Source organism: Numenius arquata, chromosome 29 (genome assembly GCF_964106895.1).
Source record: "Numenius arquata chromosome 29, bNumArq3.hap1.1, whole genome shotgun sequence".
In the NCBI taxonomy this organism is placed as follows: Eukaryota; Metazoa; Chordata; class Aves; order Charadriiformes; family Scolopacidae; genus Numenius; species Numenius arquata.
The window spans coordinates 1,836,134-1,856,903 of record NC_133604.1 but is presented as its reverse complement, the minus strand read 5'-3'; the positions used below and the strand labels follow the sequence as shown (position 1 = coordinate 1,856,903).

Below are 20,770 nucleotides of genomic sequence, written 5' to 3'. Positions count from 1 at the left end.
TAACTTATTCTTCACCACTGAAAAGCTTATAGGGAAAAAAAGTATCTGCCACCTTTTGCTGATGCTTTAATCTCTTGTTTCAAGCCCAATGTAGGAAAAATCCTTGACATTTTTTGAGATGTATCAAATAAAAAACACCTGAAAGATATATCTTAAAAAAATAAAGATTGTTCCACATGCAGTATTGAGAATCTGATCTGGTTTTAAGTTTTAGCGATATCACAGCCTGCCTGTGTAAGGAAATCCGCTCTGCCTCAGAAGTGGAAACGATTTTCCTCCTTCTGCTCATCCCAATGTGCTGCAGCCACGCCGGGGATGGCAGCAGAGACTCTCCCGGCCCGTCCCACGCTCGGCACCCCCTGACCTGCCACGGCAATGCCTGGGACCGGACACAACCCGCACCCTCATCTGCCGTCTGGTCAACAACCGTACAACAGAAACAGCTCCGTGACACCCTGCCTCCATCCAACCCCCAGGAAGGATGGGGAGAGAACGCACCCCTCTTTTCATTCTGCTGTGACACATCAACCACCCTGCCCCAGGCAGGGACACCTCCTGGTTCCTCCAAGCCCCCTCCAACCTGGCCTTGAACCCCTCCAGGGATGGGGCAGCCACAGCTTCTCTGGGCAACCTGGGCCAGGCTCTCACCACCCTCACAGCAAAGAAGTTCTTCCCCACATCTCAGCTCAATCTCCCCTCTGTCAGTCTCAAACCCTTCCCCCTCGTCCCATCGCTCCCCTCCCTGATCCAGAGTCCCCCCCCAGCTTTCCTGGAGCCCCTTGAGGGACTGGAAGGGTCTCCAAGGTCTCCCCGGAGCCTTCTCTTCTCCAGGCTGAACCCCCCCAACTCTCTCAGCCTGTCCTCCCAGCAGAGGGGCTCCAGCCCTCCCAGCATCTCCGGGGCCTCCTCTGGCCCTGCTCCAACAGCTCCGTATCTGCTGCGCTATTCAGTGAAGGGAATAGAGAAGGCAGAAGATATTAGATGGACAAGTCATCCCTGTCCCCCTCTCCGAGTGGAAGAAAAAATAAAATTAAACACACAAGACCTGGAAAAGGTAATTAGCTTTTGGAAATAAGGATAAAAGGTTGATTTTTGAGATTGTCCTGATTCTTCCCTGTTTGGGTGACTTCACTGAAATGCAAACCTCATTAACAGCATCGTGACCTTGCGGGGCCACTCGATCGCCCTGCAGAAGGCGTCAGCGAAGGCTCCTGGAGGCACATGCTGGATCCAGACGTGCCTCCCGCCAGCTGGGCCCTCACCCCCCTGCTCCCTCCCCAGTCCCACACAGCCAAGGTGACATTCTGGGCCCGAGGGCCACTTTCCAAACCGCGCATGTGACCTGATGAAGCTGCAAGTCACTCCATTGGCACATCCACACTGGGCAGATCCTCAGGTGCTCATCTGCAAGCTATAGGTGACCTCGGACAGTCCTGCCCTCACCTCGGGTGATGAGGACGTACAGAGAGCCTTTTGCAGCTGCAGGGCTGATTCCTCCTTTAAGATCAAACCACCTAAGCTTAGATACTGTCTCAATTCCCAGAATATTCAGGGATCTTCTACTGCCTCGTAAATGGGGTCCCTGTAGGAGTACTAACACCTTTACCTTCTTCTGTAGCAAGTGTGAGATTCCCGGGAGTTGAGTGAAATGGAAGTTACTTGAGGAGAATGACCACAACCTGGCAAAAGTCACATTCCATGGGAAAGAACAGGGCGAGGAATTGTTTAGCAGGAATGATAGCATAGCCCTCAAAGGGAAGAGAAGAGAGGTCTAAAATATGGAAAAACATTAAAAAATAGAAATACTAATAAGGCTGCAGAAATAAGAGAGGATGATGGTCCTTACCTCTTGCTTAAGCAAACACTGAGGAAAACCAGGCTATGGGCAACCAGCTGCTTTGCTTTCATTGCCAGGGACGCTTGCACAGGCAGCTTCCCTGAATTTTGTTTGCACATGTAAACATTACCTGCCTTTTGGGTTTTTAAACTGAAATGTTTCAGGTTTCCACAACAAATACCATGGGCCAGTACTGCTTCTACCACGTGCTTCAGGCCAGGAACTGGAAGGTGATTACTATCCACAAAAAAAAAAGAATCATGAAAAAAATTCTCTCTGGTACTTAGATAAAGACAAAAAGGAGCTAAATCAGCTCCAAAATCTGCTACCTGTGAGCAAAGGGACTTTCCTGGTTCTCCCGAGTCATTACTCCCAGTCTGCAAAATAAAACCCAGCAGGGAAAAGAGAAGTAGCTGGGACAAAACCATCGCTTGCCGGGCTGGGCTCCGAACCCGGGAGTTTTGACTCCCTGAGCCATGGTTCTGTTTCTAGGTCACACTGTTTCTCCTTTAAATATCAGTTATCAGGCCACTGGAAAGTTCAGCTTCTCAGTCAAAATGCAGTTTCAGTTTCCTTAGATAAACCAAGATCACTGTGTCCTACTGCAAGGAAAAGCAACCAGCTGATTTGTTCCTATGCATGCTGTATGTCCAGCTTGAGCAGAGCAGAGCTATGATGCAAAGCCTTCTGGCAAATGCTGGAGAGGAGGGAAAAAAAAAATCTTGGAAAACTTCCCATGATTCAAACAGATTCACAATTCCTGATGATTCAGAGAAGGGCCTTTTTTAATGGCCTTAAAAAAAACCTCTTTGTGGGAAGTCACTGACTATTTGAAGCAGCGGAGAAGGAGCACACAGCGAAGCCATGGCCACGCTGAAGGGGATGCAAAAGGAACGGGGCCAGTAAAACATTAATCCAGTGTTTATGGGGAGAGCACGGCTCCCCTCCCGGAGCAGTAACGCCAGGCTGGCAGGGCTGTGTGAGCTCCTCTCCCATCTCCAGAACCTTCCCCTCCATCTGCAGCTGCTCAAGCTCCGCCGAGAGCTCGTGTCCCCGCACAGTGAGCCAGCAAAGACGGCTCTCTTCTGGAGACATGACAGATGCCTTCAAAGTTGGGAGTGTGGCTTGTTTTTCTCTAAAAATGAGAGAGTTATTGATAGAATCACAGAACAGTTAGACTTGGATGGGACCTCCAAGCTCATCTCGTTCTACCTGGGCAGGGACACCTCCCACCAGACCAGGTTGCTCCAAGCCCCCTCCAACCTGCCCTTGAACCCCTCCAGGGATGGGGCAGCCACAGCTTCTCTGGGCAACCTGGGCCAGGCTCTCACCACCCTCACAGCAAAGAATCTCTTCCCCACATCTCACCTCAATCTCCCCTCTCTCAGTGTCAAACCCTTCCCCCTCGTCCCATCGCTCCCCTCCCTGATCACGAGTCCCTCCCCGTCTCTCCTGTCACACTGTGTTGGGAGGCAAATACGGACACTGATAAAGCGTGAGGGCCAATGGGGAACTCTGCCTCTGACTTCTGGTAGGACCTAAGACAACCACGAAGCCTCTGCCCAGTGCTCCAGGAGCTGGCAGTGCCCACTGCCCCGCAGCACTGCTCTCCTGCTGTAGCTGGGAAGAACAGGGACCAGTTCTCCCACATCCCTTCAACTATGCGAACACCAAGAGGGCACCAAGAGCTCCTGCTCGGGGCTGCAGTGACATCTCACAACTCCTTCTCCGGTTGGGTGCAAGAGGCCACACAGCCAAAGAGAGCCTGGGAACCATTCCCCAGCTGCAGGTCTCCCTTCCACAGCCCGCCCACACCAAAACCAGGCAATGCCAGTAATGAAGAGAAAATCTTTGTTTAATAAAGAGAAAATATTTCAGAGGGATAAGGTCGGCTGCCTTCTCACCAGCGACAGCAGCTGCCCACACATCTCCTTCAGCACAACATCACCTCAACACCAGCCTGCCTGTACCCACCACAGGCACAAATCCCTGTCCTTCAGAGCCCTGTTCTGAGCTGGTACCTCTGCTCCTGGCACCACCGACACAACAAACGAGCCATCAACTCCTCAGTTACACCCAGCCTCAGCAGCAAACTCAGTCGATTTCAAGTGAATAACGCCCTGCCAGTCACAGTATCCCTTCTGAGCATGGCAAGCAACGTCTGCCCCAATACAAAGTCATAAAACATTTTGTTACCCACGACAACCTGCCAATTTTCCATGACAGCTGTTCTACCCAGGCTTGGAACGGTCACATCACAACAACTGTCACACACGCGGTCAAACTCCAGCTTCTCGAGTGGCTCAGCCAAGCCAGAGTTACAGATGGCAATCACCCCAGCCTATTCAAATTAAATTTCTATCAAAGCAAGCAATGAAATTAAAGAGCAGAAAAGAACCTCAGTTTTAAGTCATCCAGCCTTCTGAGAATATCAGTGCTCATGCTCTTCCCTCTTTCACCAGCAGAAGACCCCTCCTGTCCATCTCCAGCAGAGCCTTTGCTCACTCACCACTCCCTTGCGACACCATTTCTTCATACATGGCAGCACCATCACAGATGCCTCCTGCCGTATCACCTTAATTCCACAGGCAAATATTTTAAAAATAAAAATTATGACGATGAAAGTAAGTTAGTTTATCTCACTTCTGTTTTGTCAGCATTCTATATCCCACTGCTTCATAATGATCAAATTCAGATGAATTCCATGCAAGTAACGAAATACACACATAAAACCATTACCGTTACCCCTCAATTAAATTCTTCTCATTGCCTTCATGGTTAAAATTGGCACATTAGCACAACTTCATGTATTTTTAGTTTCCAGACCTTGTTCTCCTAACTCCATCCAAGCAGGTGCTTAAAGATCGATCGCATCATCTCTGTTAAACCTCGAAGAAAAATACAAGACAAAACAAACAAGCCCCATCCAAAGACTCCATTCTTTGTCTTCCACTCAAATCATACCCAAACCTGCAATTTCCTACGAAAAAGGCGGTTTAGTGACTTCTTTCTCGCAGACTCACTTTCTGGGTCATATAATAAGGGTCAAAGTCCTCCAGCGGTACAGCAACCAGGCCTTTTGGGATGTCCCCATAGATGAAAGGCAAATTCTTCCCCGCCTCAAGGTCACTGTTTGGTTTTGGTTTGCTGTCTTCATCGTCGTCCCGGTGGCTGCTGTCTTGCTTTGGACGCTGCTTCTTCTTCAGCTCCGCGATGTGTTTCTCGATGTTCGCCAGAGACTCCGGAGTGAAGGGTTTAAAACTATCAGGGCCTGGTGGTGCGAGCAGCCGCGCTGCCATCTTTTCATCCTGCAGCAGCTTCTTTAGTGATGTCGCACCCCGGACCGGTCAGCTCTGCAGGAGCAAAGAGCACAGGCAGAACAGGTCAGTGTGGGCAGACAGACGGACGGACAGACAGACAGCACTGAAGAGCCAGCAGCGACAGGCGGATGCGCAGCGAGTGCTGGGCACCGGGTGAACCTGCTCGTCCCGTCCCTGCCTGTCCCACGGCTTCACCCCACAGCTCGGGCAGAACCGGTGCACGCAGAGCTCATCACAGACTGGTTTGGGTGGGAAGGGACATTAAAGATCATCCAGTCCCCACCCCTGCCCTGGGCAGGGACACCTCCCACCAGACCAGGTTGCTCCAACCACCCTCCAACCTGCCCTTGAACCCCTCCAGGGATGGGGCAGCCACAGCTTCTCTGGGCAACCTGGGCCAGGCTCTCACCACCCTCACACCAAAGAAGTTCTTCCCCACATCTCACCTCAATCTCCCCTCTTTCAGTTCAAAGCCATTACCCCTCCTCCTATCACTACATGCCCTTGTAAAAAGTCCCCCCCAGCTTTCCTGGATCCCTTTAGGGACTGGAAGGGGCTCCAAGGTCTCCCCGGAGCCTTCTCTTCTCCAGGCTGAACCCCCCCAACTCTCTCAGCCTGTCCTCCCAGCAGAGGGGCTCCAGCCCTCCCAGCATCTCCAGGGCCTCCTCTGGACCCGCTCCAACAGGTCCATGTCCTTGGGACGTTGGTGGCCCCAGAGCTGGAGGCAGCACTGGGGGGGGGGGTCTCCCCAGAGCGGAGCAGAGGGGCAGAATCCCCCCCCCTCGCCCTGCTGGCCACGCTGCTGGGGATGCAGCCCAGGGTGGGGGGGGCGGTTCTGGGCTGCCAGTGCACATCGCTGGCTCATGTTGAGCTTCTCATCCACCAACACCTCCAGGTCCTGATCTCCAGCCACCACGCTGACAGCTCTCCTGGCTCAGGTGCCTCCTGAACACAAGCTCTGCTCTGGACTACAGAAACCACTCTGAAAAGCATCTATATCAAAACCAGTATTTTCCTGCAAAAATGACTGTACCAGTCACTGCTCTCTAGCAAACTAATAATTAGATAAAAACTAATTATTAGATAAAAATTCCAAGTCAGCTCTGTTCCCGGGGTGGGGATGAGGTGTTGGGGGGTGTCTGACGAGGGACGGCTCTGAGCAGAAGGGCACCCCCTCAGCACAACAGGGAGGCGGCGTAACCCGGGGCTGGGTTTGGGAGAGCGCAGCAGCCACACACCGAGCTCTTTGCAAGAAACGCTTGTTTGTGTCCCGTCAGGTATTACTGCGGGTGAGGAGACACCTCCTTAATGACTTCGGCACACGGTGGAATGGCTGTGCCGGGGAGCATCCCAACGCTTCCTTAGGCACAACCAGGACCTCGGCGGGCTCATCCCCACATCTCCACTGCAGAAGTCCCATCTTACACTTTCATTTTACATATATACACATAATTATCAGGGTTTCTATTCATTTCAGGTCTTTTAAATAATAATAAATGATAAGAATAATTTAAATAATAAGAATAATAAATAATAATAATAAATAATAAGAAATAATTTAAAAAGACAATAATAATTTCTGAAAGTTAAATTTCTGCACTGTACGGGTTAGACACAGACTCGTCTTTGCCTCAGACGCCGCAAGGCGAACGAGCGCTTCTCCATGACTAAGAGAGAAGGGGGAAGGGGACGGGGTGGGGAAGCCCAGCGGAGGAGAACCTCTCCGAGCAGCACAGACCCCGGCGGGACCTTCCCCCGTCCCTCCGATGACAGAGCACAGCTGGGGGATGCTCGTTCCTCCGAACCCAGCCACCTACGAACCCTCTGCAGCTCGGCACCTCCTGCCAAGCTTTTGCTCGAGAACCAGCAACAAGAATATATCACATTTCTGAGCCATCGGTACCTCCTCAGGCTTTCACACCCCAGGAGGAGGCCAGGAGAGGAGAGGAACCAGAGGAACCGACGGAGGAGCAGTGCAGTGCTGGCCCCGGCACGGCTCGGCACAACGGGGAGGAACGCAACCACCAAAGCGGTGACAAATTCCACAGGAAAGACAAAATAACCACGAGTGTACAGCACAGAAAGAATCCAAAAGCTACCTGGGTAAGGTCCTTTCAGTATGGAAAAAAGATCATCGGTGAGGTCAGCTCTGTTAAGCTAACACACACCAGCAACAAAACACCTGTGAGAGATTTGGAATCTCTGAAAGAAGAATGACTTTTTACCCTGAAGGTGGTGAGACCCTGGCCCAGGTTGCCCAGAGAAGCTGTGGCTGCCCCATCCCTGGAGGGGTTCAAGGCCAGGTTGGAGGGGGCTTGGAGCAACCTGGGCTGGTGGGAGGTGTCCCTGCCCAGGGCAGGGGGTGGCCTTTGGAAGGGCCTTGAAGGTCCCTTACAAGCCAAACCATTCTATGATTCTACGACTTTCATATTCCTTGAAAACCATGATATAGGACTGAATCGCTAAAATTCAGGTATTTTAACATAATGCTAGGCACCAAGGTCTTTACAGCCCTTGGCTTTGAAGAACTATTCCCATGGGAAGAGCCAACAGAGCCACCACCGAGCTGGAGGCAGCTCCGGCCCCAAGGATGAGCTGGGACACGCGCCGAGCACAGGAACCATGACCTTCTATGGACCGCAGCGGAATTCATGAATAAACACAGCACAGAGATAACTGAGCCTTTTTTTAGGAATACCTGGAGATCCTGGCCCTCAGCGCGGCACCTGGGGCGCTTCCAGCAGCCAGAACATCTGGCTTCCGCAGGATTTCAGGTTACTCCCTGCAACTGCTTCATTCTGATTCACCTGCAAACCTCAAGCCGCACCACACGTGGAGAACTTAATCGAACGCCGCTTCCATCCCAGGTTTTATTTGGAGATCCAAAAAACCTAAGCATGGATCTCCCTCCTGGTGTACCCACACAGCACAGCCCAGGCCACGATTCTTTTCCCATCAATCTGACCAGATGCTTCTGGAGTAATGACAGTAAAGACTCAAAAAAGATGGCAAAGGGGGAGAGAAAAGCCAGTATCTTGGTCACATTATCTCCGGAAACATCACAGAATAGCCAGCTGATATTAAGGAAAAATTAATTTATTCTGTTCTTGCAGCATTTGCATGCATTTAATTACCAAATTTCCCACATACTGTGAAACTATAGAGCAGCATCGGGGATGTGGTCTAATTGAATGGCACAGATAAATATGCAAGGCCTGAATTTAGAAACCAAAGTAGCTCAGGGACACAGCAGAAAAAAAGGGAAAAAAAAATGACGGCACAAAATGAATGCCTGATTTGTATGTACAATTACACAGCCGGCAACTGGAAGCAACCAACTAATCTGCTAAGTGGCCATTTAAAAAACAAAATAAAACAACATTCCCCCCCCCCCGAGTCTGGCACCCAGCTCTGCCCCGCAGGGGGGGCAGAGACCCTGGCCCGCGGGGAGCGCAGGCGGGAGGATGCTCCATGACCCCCCCAGCTCCAGGTGCTCCCTCCTCGGGCTCCCGCTTGTTTCACATCAATCCATAACTGTGACCGCATTTCCTGGGAAGTTCTTGCCTGTCCTGTCTTTATCTGTTTTCCCAGTAAATTATCCCACATTAAGATAACGGACAAAACTACGATGCAAACTGAAAGGACGGGAATGGAATGTTTATTTAGTTCCTTAAATCAGACGCATGCAGTACTTCTTGTGTCTTTGATAGCTCAGCGTTAATGTCCTTAGGATGCTGAGCCACGCCGGGCAGCTCCAACCGCCGGCCCCCGGTCGGAACCTGTACCCAGCGCACACACACAGGATACCTCAGAGCCAGTTTGATTTAAAACCACCAAACCCGTACAGACAACGGGCTGGGAACAACTCTGTTCCAGCAGCTCCCTGGGCTCACTGGCAGCGGGTACAGCCGGGTGTGAGGAGCAATCCAGGTGTTACTGAAGGAAAAATGGATGTCCGCTGTCAAGATTTACCATTTTTCTCAGAAGGGAAAAAAAAAAACCTCAAAACAACAACAAATTTTCACACAAGGATACAATAATATTTCTTAAATTTCTGTCAGCATTCACCAAGGATGGTTTTTTTCAGTATTCACTGGAAGAACAGAGTGAGTTTAGAGTGCACGAACATCTCCTAAAAGCCATAAAATCCGCCCCCAACCCAGCCACACCAAAGGCGGGTATCAGCACATCTGCTTCTCAGGTGAATTTTGCTTAATTTGGCAAAACTTCCCGCTGTAGGGACCTGTGCGGGAAGCAGTGCCAAGAAGGTGAGCTGACGTCCACTCCCGTCCCTTTCCGTGCATTTCAGTTCGTTACTAGAGGGTACTCAGAAAACATTAGGCATTATCTAATTATTTGATTTTTAAAAATAAAACTACTCCTTAAAGATCTTTACTAAAATTAGTCTTTATCCACATGTTGACTGAATGAACAAACACCAAACTGTCTTTACCCCGAAGGTGTCAGGATTTAAATAGAAAAGCTTCTCTGTGGAAAGAGACCGAGAGAGGTGACACGGTCTCCCTGCGGTCACCTGGTGGTAGACCTGGCAGCCGGTCACAGCACCCGGACTCCCCCAGGCTCCAACCCTCTTAACAACAGGCCATATCTAACGAACGGCCGCCTCCTCTCGTTTCTGGTGGTCTCCAGCCATGGGAAACCCCCTACCGAGGTTCCTCTTGCCTCCAAGGGTCCACGGCCCCGTTGCTGGGAACTCTGGGGGAGCTGGGAATTTGTCCTGGAGTTGGGTGCTCAGAGGTCCCTGGAGCCAGATTGCATCTTTACACAGACATTTCTCAAAGTTTTTACACCAGAAAAAATGCTGTACTGAGCTGCCCAGTTGCTAAGATTTAATTATTTTTTCTAAATGTTCCCAGCAGTCCATTTACTGGTACATTATGAAATATTCTAATAAATTATTCAAGCTGATTGTCAAAATAAATTAAAAAAACACTTTTGAGGCAGTATCTTTGCTTTAATACATTTCCTCATTTATTAATTTGCAAGATTCAGTCATTCACGTCTTTCAGTTCCTTTGAGGGAAAGCCCTTCAACGGGAGTTTCTATGTGACCCAGGCAGACACACGTAGCTTTTGGTCTCAATGCATAGGGTTGGGGCAGAAAAGCAACAGCCCCCCAAATTCTACTGCCCAAGAGCCTAAAAAAGCTTCACGCCAAACCAAAATATCCCTGCAAGAATGAGCAATCCCGCGGCTGGAAAAGGCCTTTGGCAGAAGTCACCGATCTCCTCCATCTGCGATAAATTCTGGGTCTAGAACAGGGGGATTTTATCAATGAGCAGACGCAGCAACACAACCGCCGGGGCGCGGGAGGAACCTGCCCCTGAGAAAAGCTCTCGTGTCACGTTGTCCTCTTCCTTCCACTTTCTAGCATCAGTATTTTCACTTTCAAGCAATACCTATCGCTTTGTTGCTGGTCATTTTCCCCACCCCAAGTAGAAGATTGCTGAAGTTCCTGGCAAACTGAGCAGAGTTCAAGGGCAGAGCCCGGACGGGGTCTGCTTTGAGAAACCCATAACAATTTATTGTCCTTTAGACAATTATTCTCTCACCTGATGACCCCTCCCCACCCAGGAAAAGGAACTGGGAAAAATAAAGAAACCCAAGGGTTGAAATATAAACAGATTTAATAGGATAAGACTAAATAATGAACATTAATAACACTAAAGAACCACTGTTGATCCCAATACCAATATAAAATACCCAAGGACCATCCCCAGTCCATCCCATCAGCAGAAGCTGGTTCCCCCCCAGCAGGGACAGCCAATGTGGGACCCTGCGAGTGCTGGGGCTTCGGGAGGAAGGGAAGGGCTCAGGGCTCCGGCACCGGGGCAAGGAGTTCTCGGGGTGGCAGCCACCAAGGGACAGAGAGAGAAAGAGAACTCCTCAGCAAAGTTTCTAATTTCTATGGAATGTGCCGTTCATGGTATGAAATAACCCCGTTGGCAGCTTGGGGTGAGTGCCCGGCTCTCGCTCCTCCTCGTTCCCACCCCCCGAAACACTGAGACCTTGAAGCCCACACCCCAGAGCTGGCGAAAAAGTAAATATTGTCACCAATTCAGACATCAGCATCTTCTGGAAGTGCAGTTTTCCCAGGCATTAGAAGAAAAATTAGTCCTGTGTCACTCAAACCAGGACACATTGGAAGATGCTTTCATAAAAACCTGAGGAACTGACGGCCCAGTGCCACGGGCTTTTCCAGTCCCCACAGCGGCAGCAGAAGGGCTCTAACATCACCCCCCCAGTCCCAGTTGCCCACCCCAGCCCAGCCCAAGTCCCCACGTTGGCTCTCGCTCAGAGCTACTCGCATTCGTCACTGATCCCACAGGGACCTGGGGATCCGCACAGACAGGGAGAGCCCAAGGGCAGCACTTCAGCTTCTCCTTTCTAAAGCCCAACTTCTGAACAAAGAATTGTTCAAAATAGTTGTTGTGCAAAGACACTAACGCAAACTCAACTCCTTGCTGGGTTCGCTAAGGCTATCCGTCACCATAAAACAGAAGCGAGGTTAATGGTTGTTCTATACAATAAATTTGGAGGAATTCATTTAATGTTGTGGAGCACTTGAATGGTGTGATCACAAGTGGGACAAATATGGACAAATACGAGAGGGAGGAGAATAAACCACCCCCCTCCTCGTTCTCCACTCCAGCACAGCGGATCTGGGAATCCCTGCAATGATCCAGAGCACAACCCGTACAGCCCGGAGCATCATCGCCTTCATAGAATCGTCCAGGTTGGAAGAGACCCTTGGGATCATCGAGTCCAACCATCTACCCTACACTACAAAGTTCTCCCCTATATCATATCCCCCAACACCACATCTAAACGTCTCTTAAACACATCCAGGGATGGTGACTCAACCCCCTCCCTGGGCAGCCTGTTCCAATGCCCGACCACTCTTTCTGTGAAAAATTCTTTCCTAATGTTCAGTCTAAACCTACCCTGTTGGAGCTTGAAGCCGTTCCCTCTCGTTCTATCATTCGTTTCACCTCCTCTCATCTCCCCACACCCCTGGTCTGAGGTCTGGGACACCTCGAGGAAAGCTGGGGGGGGGACTCTTGATCAGGGAGGGGAGCGATAGGACAAGGGGTAATGCCTTTGAACTGAAAGAGGGGAGATTGAGGTGAGATGTGGGGAAGAACTTCTTTGCTGTGAGGGTGGTGAGAGCCTGGCCCAGGTTGCCCAGAGAAGCTGTGGCTGCCCCATCCCTGGAGGGGTTCAAGGCCAGGTTGGAGGGGGCTTGGAGCAACCTGGGCTGGTGGGAGGTGTCCCTGCCCAGGGCAGGGGGTGGCACTGGATGGCCTTCAAGGTCCCTTCAAAGCCAAACCATTCTGTGATTCTATGATCTGCTCAGACGGAGATCACCCTCCCCCGGCTTCAGCCACTCCTGGTTGTCCTAATGTAACCGTCCTGCCACCGATGTCACCAGACACTCAATAAAAGTCCATCTCCAGCTGCAACAGCAGCGTTTGCCGTCCAGCCTCGAGAGCTCTTTCCCACTCAGGCAGGACAGACCCCACACCGGGGTCACCTTAACCCCCCCCGGTGGATCAAACCCACCAACGGCCTCAGGATGCGGTGCCCAGCTCTGCCCCGTCCCAGCGTCGGGCTTCTGAGAGGCACTCCGATTCCTAACGATCGATACTGAGCACTGACACCTCTTAGATTTCCACAGAACTCCTGGGAATTCAACTGCCTGGAAATAAAGACGATTTTTTATTATTCTTGTCTTCGGAACAACAATATTCTTGTCTGGTATTACTTATAGAAACCATTTTGTCAGTGCCTGGGCATGCCCTCAGCCAGGAAAAGCCAGTTGAAGCACTGGGGACAGATCTGTAAGTGATTTGTGATGAGCTTCCACTGTTCGGATTTTCAAGTATCCTTCCCCAAAACCCAACGCCAGAAACATCCTCTCAACAGCCAAGAAGAGCCAGATATTGCGGAGTTTGCCCCAAGAAGCTGCAGGAGTTTCCAACCCCCCCCAGGATTCAGGCCGGTTCCCAAACACACAGAACTGGAGAACTGCGCCCAGGGGCGTTTCATCCAGTTCTAAAATTTGTATGGGGAGTTCTAGTAAAAATAACAGCGTATAAATATCAAGGGGAAAAGAGAGAAACGGTGACGGCTTTTAGTCATTTTCAGTATTTTCTGCTCCCTGCTTCTCTAGCAATAAAGGTTTCATTTGTGGAACTTTGAGACCACCACCTGTAATGTTCACATTCAACAATGAAAAATATTACTGCTTTTGGGGGTTTTTTGGGTTTTTTTGGTTTGGGGTTTTTTTGTTTGTTTGTTTGTTTTTTAAATAAAACACTCCTGGAAATAATTGATGAGAATATTTTATTTATAAATATAAACTCCTCGTACCTTCCTGCTGGCACAGGAGCAGCAAGAGTAACATGGAATGGGACTTTTAGGTCTTAGAGAGCAGGATTTTTGCATTTTGAAATGACTGTTTTCAAAAAGCAGTAATTTCCCAGTTTTGCCAGGAGCCCAGTCCCCGCTGGCTGCTCTTCCTGCTGAAACCACCCCGTATGCCCACGGGTGGGCTCTACGGGGCAGGGGCCGCACTTGGTTGTGGGACAAGAGAAGGCAGAAGTCATTTTGCCTTTGGAGCAGTATTTAAAGAGTCGGCGGTTGGGCAGGGCATGAGAAGCCGGTCTTGAGTCTCAGCAAAGGTCACGGTGGGTTTTTAAAACACCTCTGCAGCCGCCTCTGCCGGACTTGCGCTCTCCACGACCGCCCACCCTGCACAGAAGCGGAATAATGGGGCATAAGGGGGAAAGCCTGAGCATTTTGCTATTCCCGACCCCCCCCGGCCTGAGCCAAAACCCCAGCGGGGACGAGCTCCCTGCCCCACTGTCACACGTCCTCACGCGTGGGCTCCTCTCTGGGGCGGCTTAAATTATTTTCCCCGCGCTCATTCTCAACTCCAGCACTTCTGTTCTGTTCTTCTACTGCACCTTCTCTACCCCAAACCCTTTCTCCGAACACAACAATAAATTATTGATTCCAGCCCATCTGTTGATGCCGATGGCAGCTGCGGCAGTCGATGGTGGATGGAAATCCTGTGACCGCATGGACACGGAGTCACATGCGGCCGCCGCTGCCAACCGCCTCGCCGGTCATTGACAAATAGTGAGGATCAATTGGCATGTGAAGCCGTATCAGCTCATTTTAACGAGAAAGTGTATGAAAGGAGCCAAGCAGAGCCCCAGCGGAACGCAGACACAACCAGGGACGGGAGGGAGGGAGGGAGGGAGGGGATGCCACGATACAGGTTTTCGAGCCACTTGGCTTTCCCCAGGCGCTGACTTTGTGCCTCTCTGATTCCACCTCCTTTGGCTGAGGGTGAGGGCACATCCGTGCTCAGTGTCCTGCGACACGCCATCGCTCGCTCTTCTCCTTATTGCAAACCCAGCTCCCCCCCCCCCGTGCACAAATACCCACACCGTGGTACTCCCCCCCCAGCACGGTATCTATACCATGATCTAGATAGGAGCCGTACGTGTCAGCTTATATAACCAGGGAAGGCTTTGTGGTGGGGCCAGGCCCCTCCGCCCAGGGTGGGTGACACCCTGGGTAGGGGAAGCGTGTCCCAAGGGTCGCTGTGCCCCCCCCGGCCTGTCCCGGGGTCAGAGGAGCTAGAAAGAGGACATTTCCAGGCCCCTCCACCTCCAAAGGGGGCTGTCAGGCACCCCCCGGGGGAAAACCAGCGCTGCCACCCATTGGGCCCTGTTCTCCCCTGAAGACACCAGCTGGGGGGGAGGTCGGGCTCCTGCAGCTCCTCCCCCCCCCCATTCCAGCCCCCGGGGTGACAGGGGCCGGGCGGGCCGCGGGGGCAACGCTGCAGCCGCACAAGGGCCAGACGACACTTCTGCACCCCACAGCCCCCCACCCTCCCCCAAACCCACCTACAGCTCCCTCACAAAACCCCAAATCCCTCCACCGCCCCCCCTCGTCGGGCCCGGTGCCCTCCCAAGCCCGCCCCCCCCCCCCCCAGGGGACATCCCCAGCGGTGACCCCGTGTCCCCCCCCCACCCCCAGGCCTCGCCCCGATCGCCCGCAGCTCCCGCCCGCTCCCCTCCCCCACACCGGGCACCATCTGCACCAGGCGGGGGGATGGGGGTGGGGGAGGGGGACACCCAGATTTTTAATGGAAAAACGCCGGTGAGCGCGCAGCGGCCTCCCCCCGGGTAGGAAACCCCCCCCAGTGAAGCCGAAGTCGCCCCCGCCACCCCCGGCCCTGTGGGGGCGGGGGGAGCCCCAGAGCCGCCCCGCGCACCTTCCCCCACGGCGCCTTGCGTCCCCGGCGGGCCCGGGGGCCGGAGGGAACCGGGGACGGCCGAGAGGGGCCGGGGGAGCGGGGACGGACGGGCGGAGCGGGGACAGGCCACCCCGGGCCGCAGCGGCCTCCCCCGACCCGCTCTGCGGCAAAGCGGCGGCCGGTGGGGCGGGGTGCGAAAAATAACGGTAACCAGGCTCGGGGAGGAAGGGCGGGGGGAGCTCGGCCCCCCCTCGCGGCCGCGGGGCTGCGACTCACCGCGGCGGCGGCTCTAGCGCGTCTCCGGGCCGGACTGCGGCGGGGCGGGAGCTGCGGGGGGGACTGCGGGTGTCGCCATCTTGGTGCGCCGGCGCCACGCCCCCCGCGCGCTGCCGGCCCCGCCCAGCGCCGCCTGCCGGCAGGGGGCCGAGGGGCGGGGCTGGGCCGCCGGCACCGCGCGGGGGGCGGGGCCAACGACCCGGCACGGGAATGAGTGGGCGGGGCCAAACTCCCGATGCGGGACTGAAGGGGCGGGGCCAAGCCTAGCACGGGGCTGAGGAGGCGTGGCCAAAGCCTGGCAGGACCGAGGGGGCGTGGCCAAACACCGGCCGGCTGCGGGGGCGCGGTCAAACTCCCGGTAGGTTGAGGGGGCGTGGGCAATTCCCCGGACAGGTGACTGCGGGGGCGTGGCCAAACTTCCGGCAGGGACTAAGGGGCGGGGCCGAACTGCCGGCCCCGCGCTGAGAGGGCGGGGCCAACTCCCAATACGGTGCTGAGGGGGCGTGGCCAAACTCCGGCGGGGGCGAGGGGGCGTGGCCAAACCGCAGCGGGGCCGCGACCGGGGGCTCCAAGGAACCTTTACTTATTCCCCCTTTTTTTCCCTTTTGCTTTTTTTTCTTTCCTATATTACAAATTAAAATTTCATTTTCCTTTTCGGTGAGACACTGGAACGCACCCACTGGTATCTCTGACACAAAAGTCCAACCCAGCCCCCGCCATTGCCCCCCATTCGCTCGGTCACAGAATCACAGAATTTTCTTGGTTGGAAGGGACCTTTGAGATCATCGAGTCCAACCAACAAAAAAACCCCCACACACCAAAAACAAAACAAAAAACAAAACCCACACAAAACAAACACCCACAACCACACCCCACACCCCCCCACAAACAGACACAACCCCACAATCTCGGGCACTAGAGCGTGCCCTGCAGTGCCATGGCTACACGTTCCTTAAATACCTCCAGGGATGGCGACTCCACCACCTCCCTGGGCAGGCTGTTCCAGTGCCTGACCACCCTCTCAGGAAAGTCATTCTTCCTAATATCTAATCTAAACCTCCCCTGACGCAACCAAACCAGGCCCCCCTGTCCCCGAGCACTGGCCCCACAGCAGCAGGGCCCTGCGTGACCTCCTGCCACCTTGCCCAGACCACGGGGCGTTTGGGGTTCTGGGAACATCACCACTGAACCCCCTGGCTGAGACACGGGGAGGCGGCTCGGTGGCAAAGGCGCTGTGTCCTTTCAGCACATGAGCGCCACCAAAGCAGAAGAATGAAGCCAAGAAGACGCCGAGCGGAGCTCAGCAGCAGGCGCAGTGACAGAGGGGGATTCCCGGCAGCACCGGGCTCTGGGCTCCCTGGGGCATCACAGAGTTCCCCAGGGAGCACCCCAACCCCCAAGCATCCACCCAGGGAGGGTGCTCGCTGCCGGGGCAGGGCCAAGGTCTGTCTTGCAGGCAGCTTGGGGGGCTCTGTCCTTCCCTGGGGACGACTGAACTCCTGGGTAGAAGATGCTCCCGACTCCCAGGCAGTTCCCTGAAGGGTTATGTCCATGTTTGAGGCAGGTCCATGGCCAGGAGCTCCCCAGGTCTCCTCCCAAGGCAGCTCCAGAAATGTTTTGGCTCCTCCGGAGATGGTTGGATTCTCAGGTAGCAGCCCTGGACTCCTCCAAAGTTGCTCCCCGAGGTGTTTTGTCCATGCTGGAGATAGGTCCATGCTCTGCACTTTGCCCCCTCCAAGGCAGCTTGGAGTGTTTTGCCCTTCCCTGGATACGGCTGAAGTCCTGGGTAGAAGATGCATGTGACTCCTAGATAGTTGCCTGAAGAATATTCTTCATGTGTGAGGCAGGTCCATGCCTAGGAGGTCCCCCAGGTCTCCTCCCAGGGATCTCCAGGGATGTTGTGGCTCCTCCGGAGATGGACGGATTCTCAGGTAGCAGTCCCGGAGTGCTAAGGTGGCTCCCCAAGGTGTTTTGTCCATGTTGAGGAAGGTCCACGCTCCGCACCGTGCCGTGCCGTGCCATGCCAAGCTCTCCCCGGCCCCCGGCTGGCTCTGGCGCGGGTGGCTGTGCAAACAGTGCGCGGACAAAGGCGGCTCAAGGACAAGAATTTCTAACTACTAGAGCCAAACTTTGTCTAGGCCAGCATGTCCCCCCAGCCTAATTCATCATCGCTGCAGAACGGAGTGCAGAAATAAGGGCAAAAGTCCTGTAAGTAACACCCCGAGTGGAGCTGGGACAGACGGGGCCACAGGAAAACTCTGTTAACAGCTAAAACAGCAAAATTCTTCTTTTCTTCTTCTTCTTCTTTTTTTTTTTTTTTAATATAGTTTCAGGATAAGCTAAAACTTCAAATGGCCGTGCATGTCACAGATCGCATCACCAAGAAGAGCTCCATGCTCATCCCAGAACTATCTGGAACCAGTGAGATCTTACAGAAGAAATAAAAATTGCCCAAATGACATTGCTGTCCTACACGCCACAGTGCTCCTCGTCCAGGCGCTGCAGTGGCTTCTTCATTCTCATTGCCACCTGGGCTACCAGATCTCTTCCCACTGAGCCTTCCCCAGCAGCCGCCAGCTCACTGAGGAGCTGGAAGTGCACGGAACGCTGTCATCAGCTACAATCCCATCAGATATGCAGATTTCTGTTTTTTTCCAGTAAAATAGTGAATAAGAGAGCGCTAATAATTCACCCAAGTGACCCTTCTTCAGTGAAGAGAGACAACTCCTCCTCCTTTACACACAGGATTTATGCCTATAATGTTATGACTATAATTTATGATTGCAATGTTAGGATCAATTTTTATCGTTACGTAGTTCTTGTCCTGTGTTGCTGAAAGAACAACCCAAACCATTCTATTTGGTTTCTGATTTAGGAAAAACATTTAAAAATCCACCTTGCAGAAATGTCCTTTTCAGCAAATTTTAAATCTCTGTCCTGGGAGCTGAGCTTTAGGAGGTGGGTGCTGAGCAAAGCTCTGGGCTGGAGAATTCATTCGTCTCACTTTGCAGGTGACACAGGAGCAAAATCTGCCCTTGCTTTTCATCGCTGACTTTTACGGGGCTGCCCTACAGTAACGCAAGGGCAGAGGCAGCCGAAAAAATGTAGATATCTCAAGCCATAACTAATCAAAAGCACTTAGACACACGTTAAATAAGCTGCTACAGAAAGCTACCGATTCTAAGAAATTTTCAGTCCAAACCGGACCTTTCGTAGCTTGGTTCTCACTAAACCTTAAATTTCCAGCAGATGTGAAATAAGTGGAAATAAAACCACCGAAATAAAGGAAAAATCCCCTGATGAGAAGGGGATTCCCTGCGGGACTGCGCACCAGAACCCCCCCAGGAGACCCGGGCCCCACAGGGGTCACTGCTGTCAGTATAAGGCATCTTTGGGCGAAGCACTTCAGGAAATAAATAGGTCAAAACACTCTGAGGTTGAAGAGTGATAACAAAACAGAACAAAACGTTCCCAAATTGCCCTCAGCGATGCGGGCACAGCCCTGGGAAGACTCTGTCTCACGATACTCCACATTGTCCCTGCAGAGTGACACAGTGACATGGTCCTGTCCATCTTCCCGTGGGAGCCAGGGAGTTCCCCACGTGGGGCAGAGGGAAACCTCGGGACATGTGGATATGAATTTGGGAAGGGTCTCCCAAATGACGCTGCCTTGTAGAGCAGGTAGAGTCCAGCTCCAGGGAAGGGGTTGGCTTGCCTGCAATTTTCATGGCAGGGGTTGGATGAGTACCCCAAGGGTACTCAGGGAGCTGGCGGGAGAGCTCACCAAGCCTCTCTCCATTATCTATCAACTATCCTGGTCAACAGGAGAGGTACCAGATGACTGGAGGGTGGCCAGCGTGACACCAATCTACAAGAAGGGCCGGAAGGAGGATCCGGGGAACTCTAGGCCTGTCAGCCCGACCTCGGTACCGGGAAAGATCATGGAGAGGATCATCTTGAGTGAGCTCTCACGGCAAGTGCCGGGCAGCCGAGGGATCAGGGCCAGCCAGCATGGGTTTATGAGAGGGAGGTCCTGCTTAACCAACTTGATCTCCTTCTATGACCATGTGACCCGCCTGCTCGATGCGGGGAAGGCTGTGGACGTTGTCTACCTGGACTTTGGTAAGGCCTTTGACACCGTCCCCCACAGCGTTCTCCTGGAGAAGCTGGTGAATCATGGCATAGGCAAGTGTACTCTTCACTGGGTAAAAAACTGGCTGGATGGCCGTGCCCAGGGAGTTGTGATCCATGGGGTGAAATCCAGTTGGCGGCCGGTCACCAGTGGTGTCCCTCAGGGCTCAGTTTTGGGGCCAGTCTTGTTTAATATCTTTATTGATGATCTGGATGAGGGGATTGAGTGCACCCTCAGTAAGTTTGCAGATGACACCAAACTAGGTGGGAGTGTTGATCTGCTTGAGGGTCGGCAGGCTCTACAGAGGGATCTGGACAGGTTGGATCAATGGGCCAAGGCCAATGGGATGAGGTTCAATAAGGCCAAGTGCCGGGTCCTGCATTTCGGTCACAACAACCCCAGGCAACGCTACAGGCTTGGGGCTGAGTGGCTGGAAAGCTGCCCGGCAGAAAAGGACCTGGGGGTGTTGGTGGCCAGCCGGCTGAACGTGAGCCAGCCGTGTGCCCAGGTGGCCAAGGCGGCCAACGGCATCCTGGCCTGTCTCAGGAACAGCGTGGCCAGCAGGAGCAGGGCAGTGATGGTGCCTCTGTACCGGGCACTGGTGAGGCCTCACCTCGAGTGCTGTGTCCAGTTCTGGGCCCCTCACTCCAGGAAGGACATTGAGCTGCTGGAGCGTGTCCAGAGGAGAGCCACCAAGCTGGTGAGGGGTCTGGAGAACAAGTCATAGGAGGAGAGGCTGAGGGAACTGGGCATGTTTAGTTTGGAGAAGAGGAGGCTGAGGGGAGACCTCATTGCCCTCTACAACTCCCTGAAAGGAGGGTGTAGAGAGGTGGGTGTTGGACTCTTCTCCCAAGGGAATAATGACAGGAGCAGAGGAAATGGTCTGAAGTTGGGGCAGGGGAGGTTTAGATT

At 53.2% G+C, this 20,770-nt stretch overlaps 1 protein-coding gene across 8 annotated transcripts in view; it reads right to left on the bottom strand.

Moving 5' to 3' along the window:
• SCN8A (sodium voltage-gated channel alpha subunit 8) overlaps positions 1-5,136 on the bottom strand; it is a 48,753-nt gene extending 43,617 nt beyond the window's left edge. For all 8 annotated transcript variants that reach the window (XM_074164852.1, XM_074164854.1, XM_074164856.1 and 5 more), the window contains exon 1: positions 4,861-5,136. In XM_074164852.1, the coding sequence (XP_074020953.1) occupies positions 4,861-5,136 (276 nt within the window). The remainder of the gene's footprint in view (positions 1-4,860) is intronic.
• Between the last annotated feature and the right edge of the window lie 15,634 nt (positions 5,137-20,770).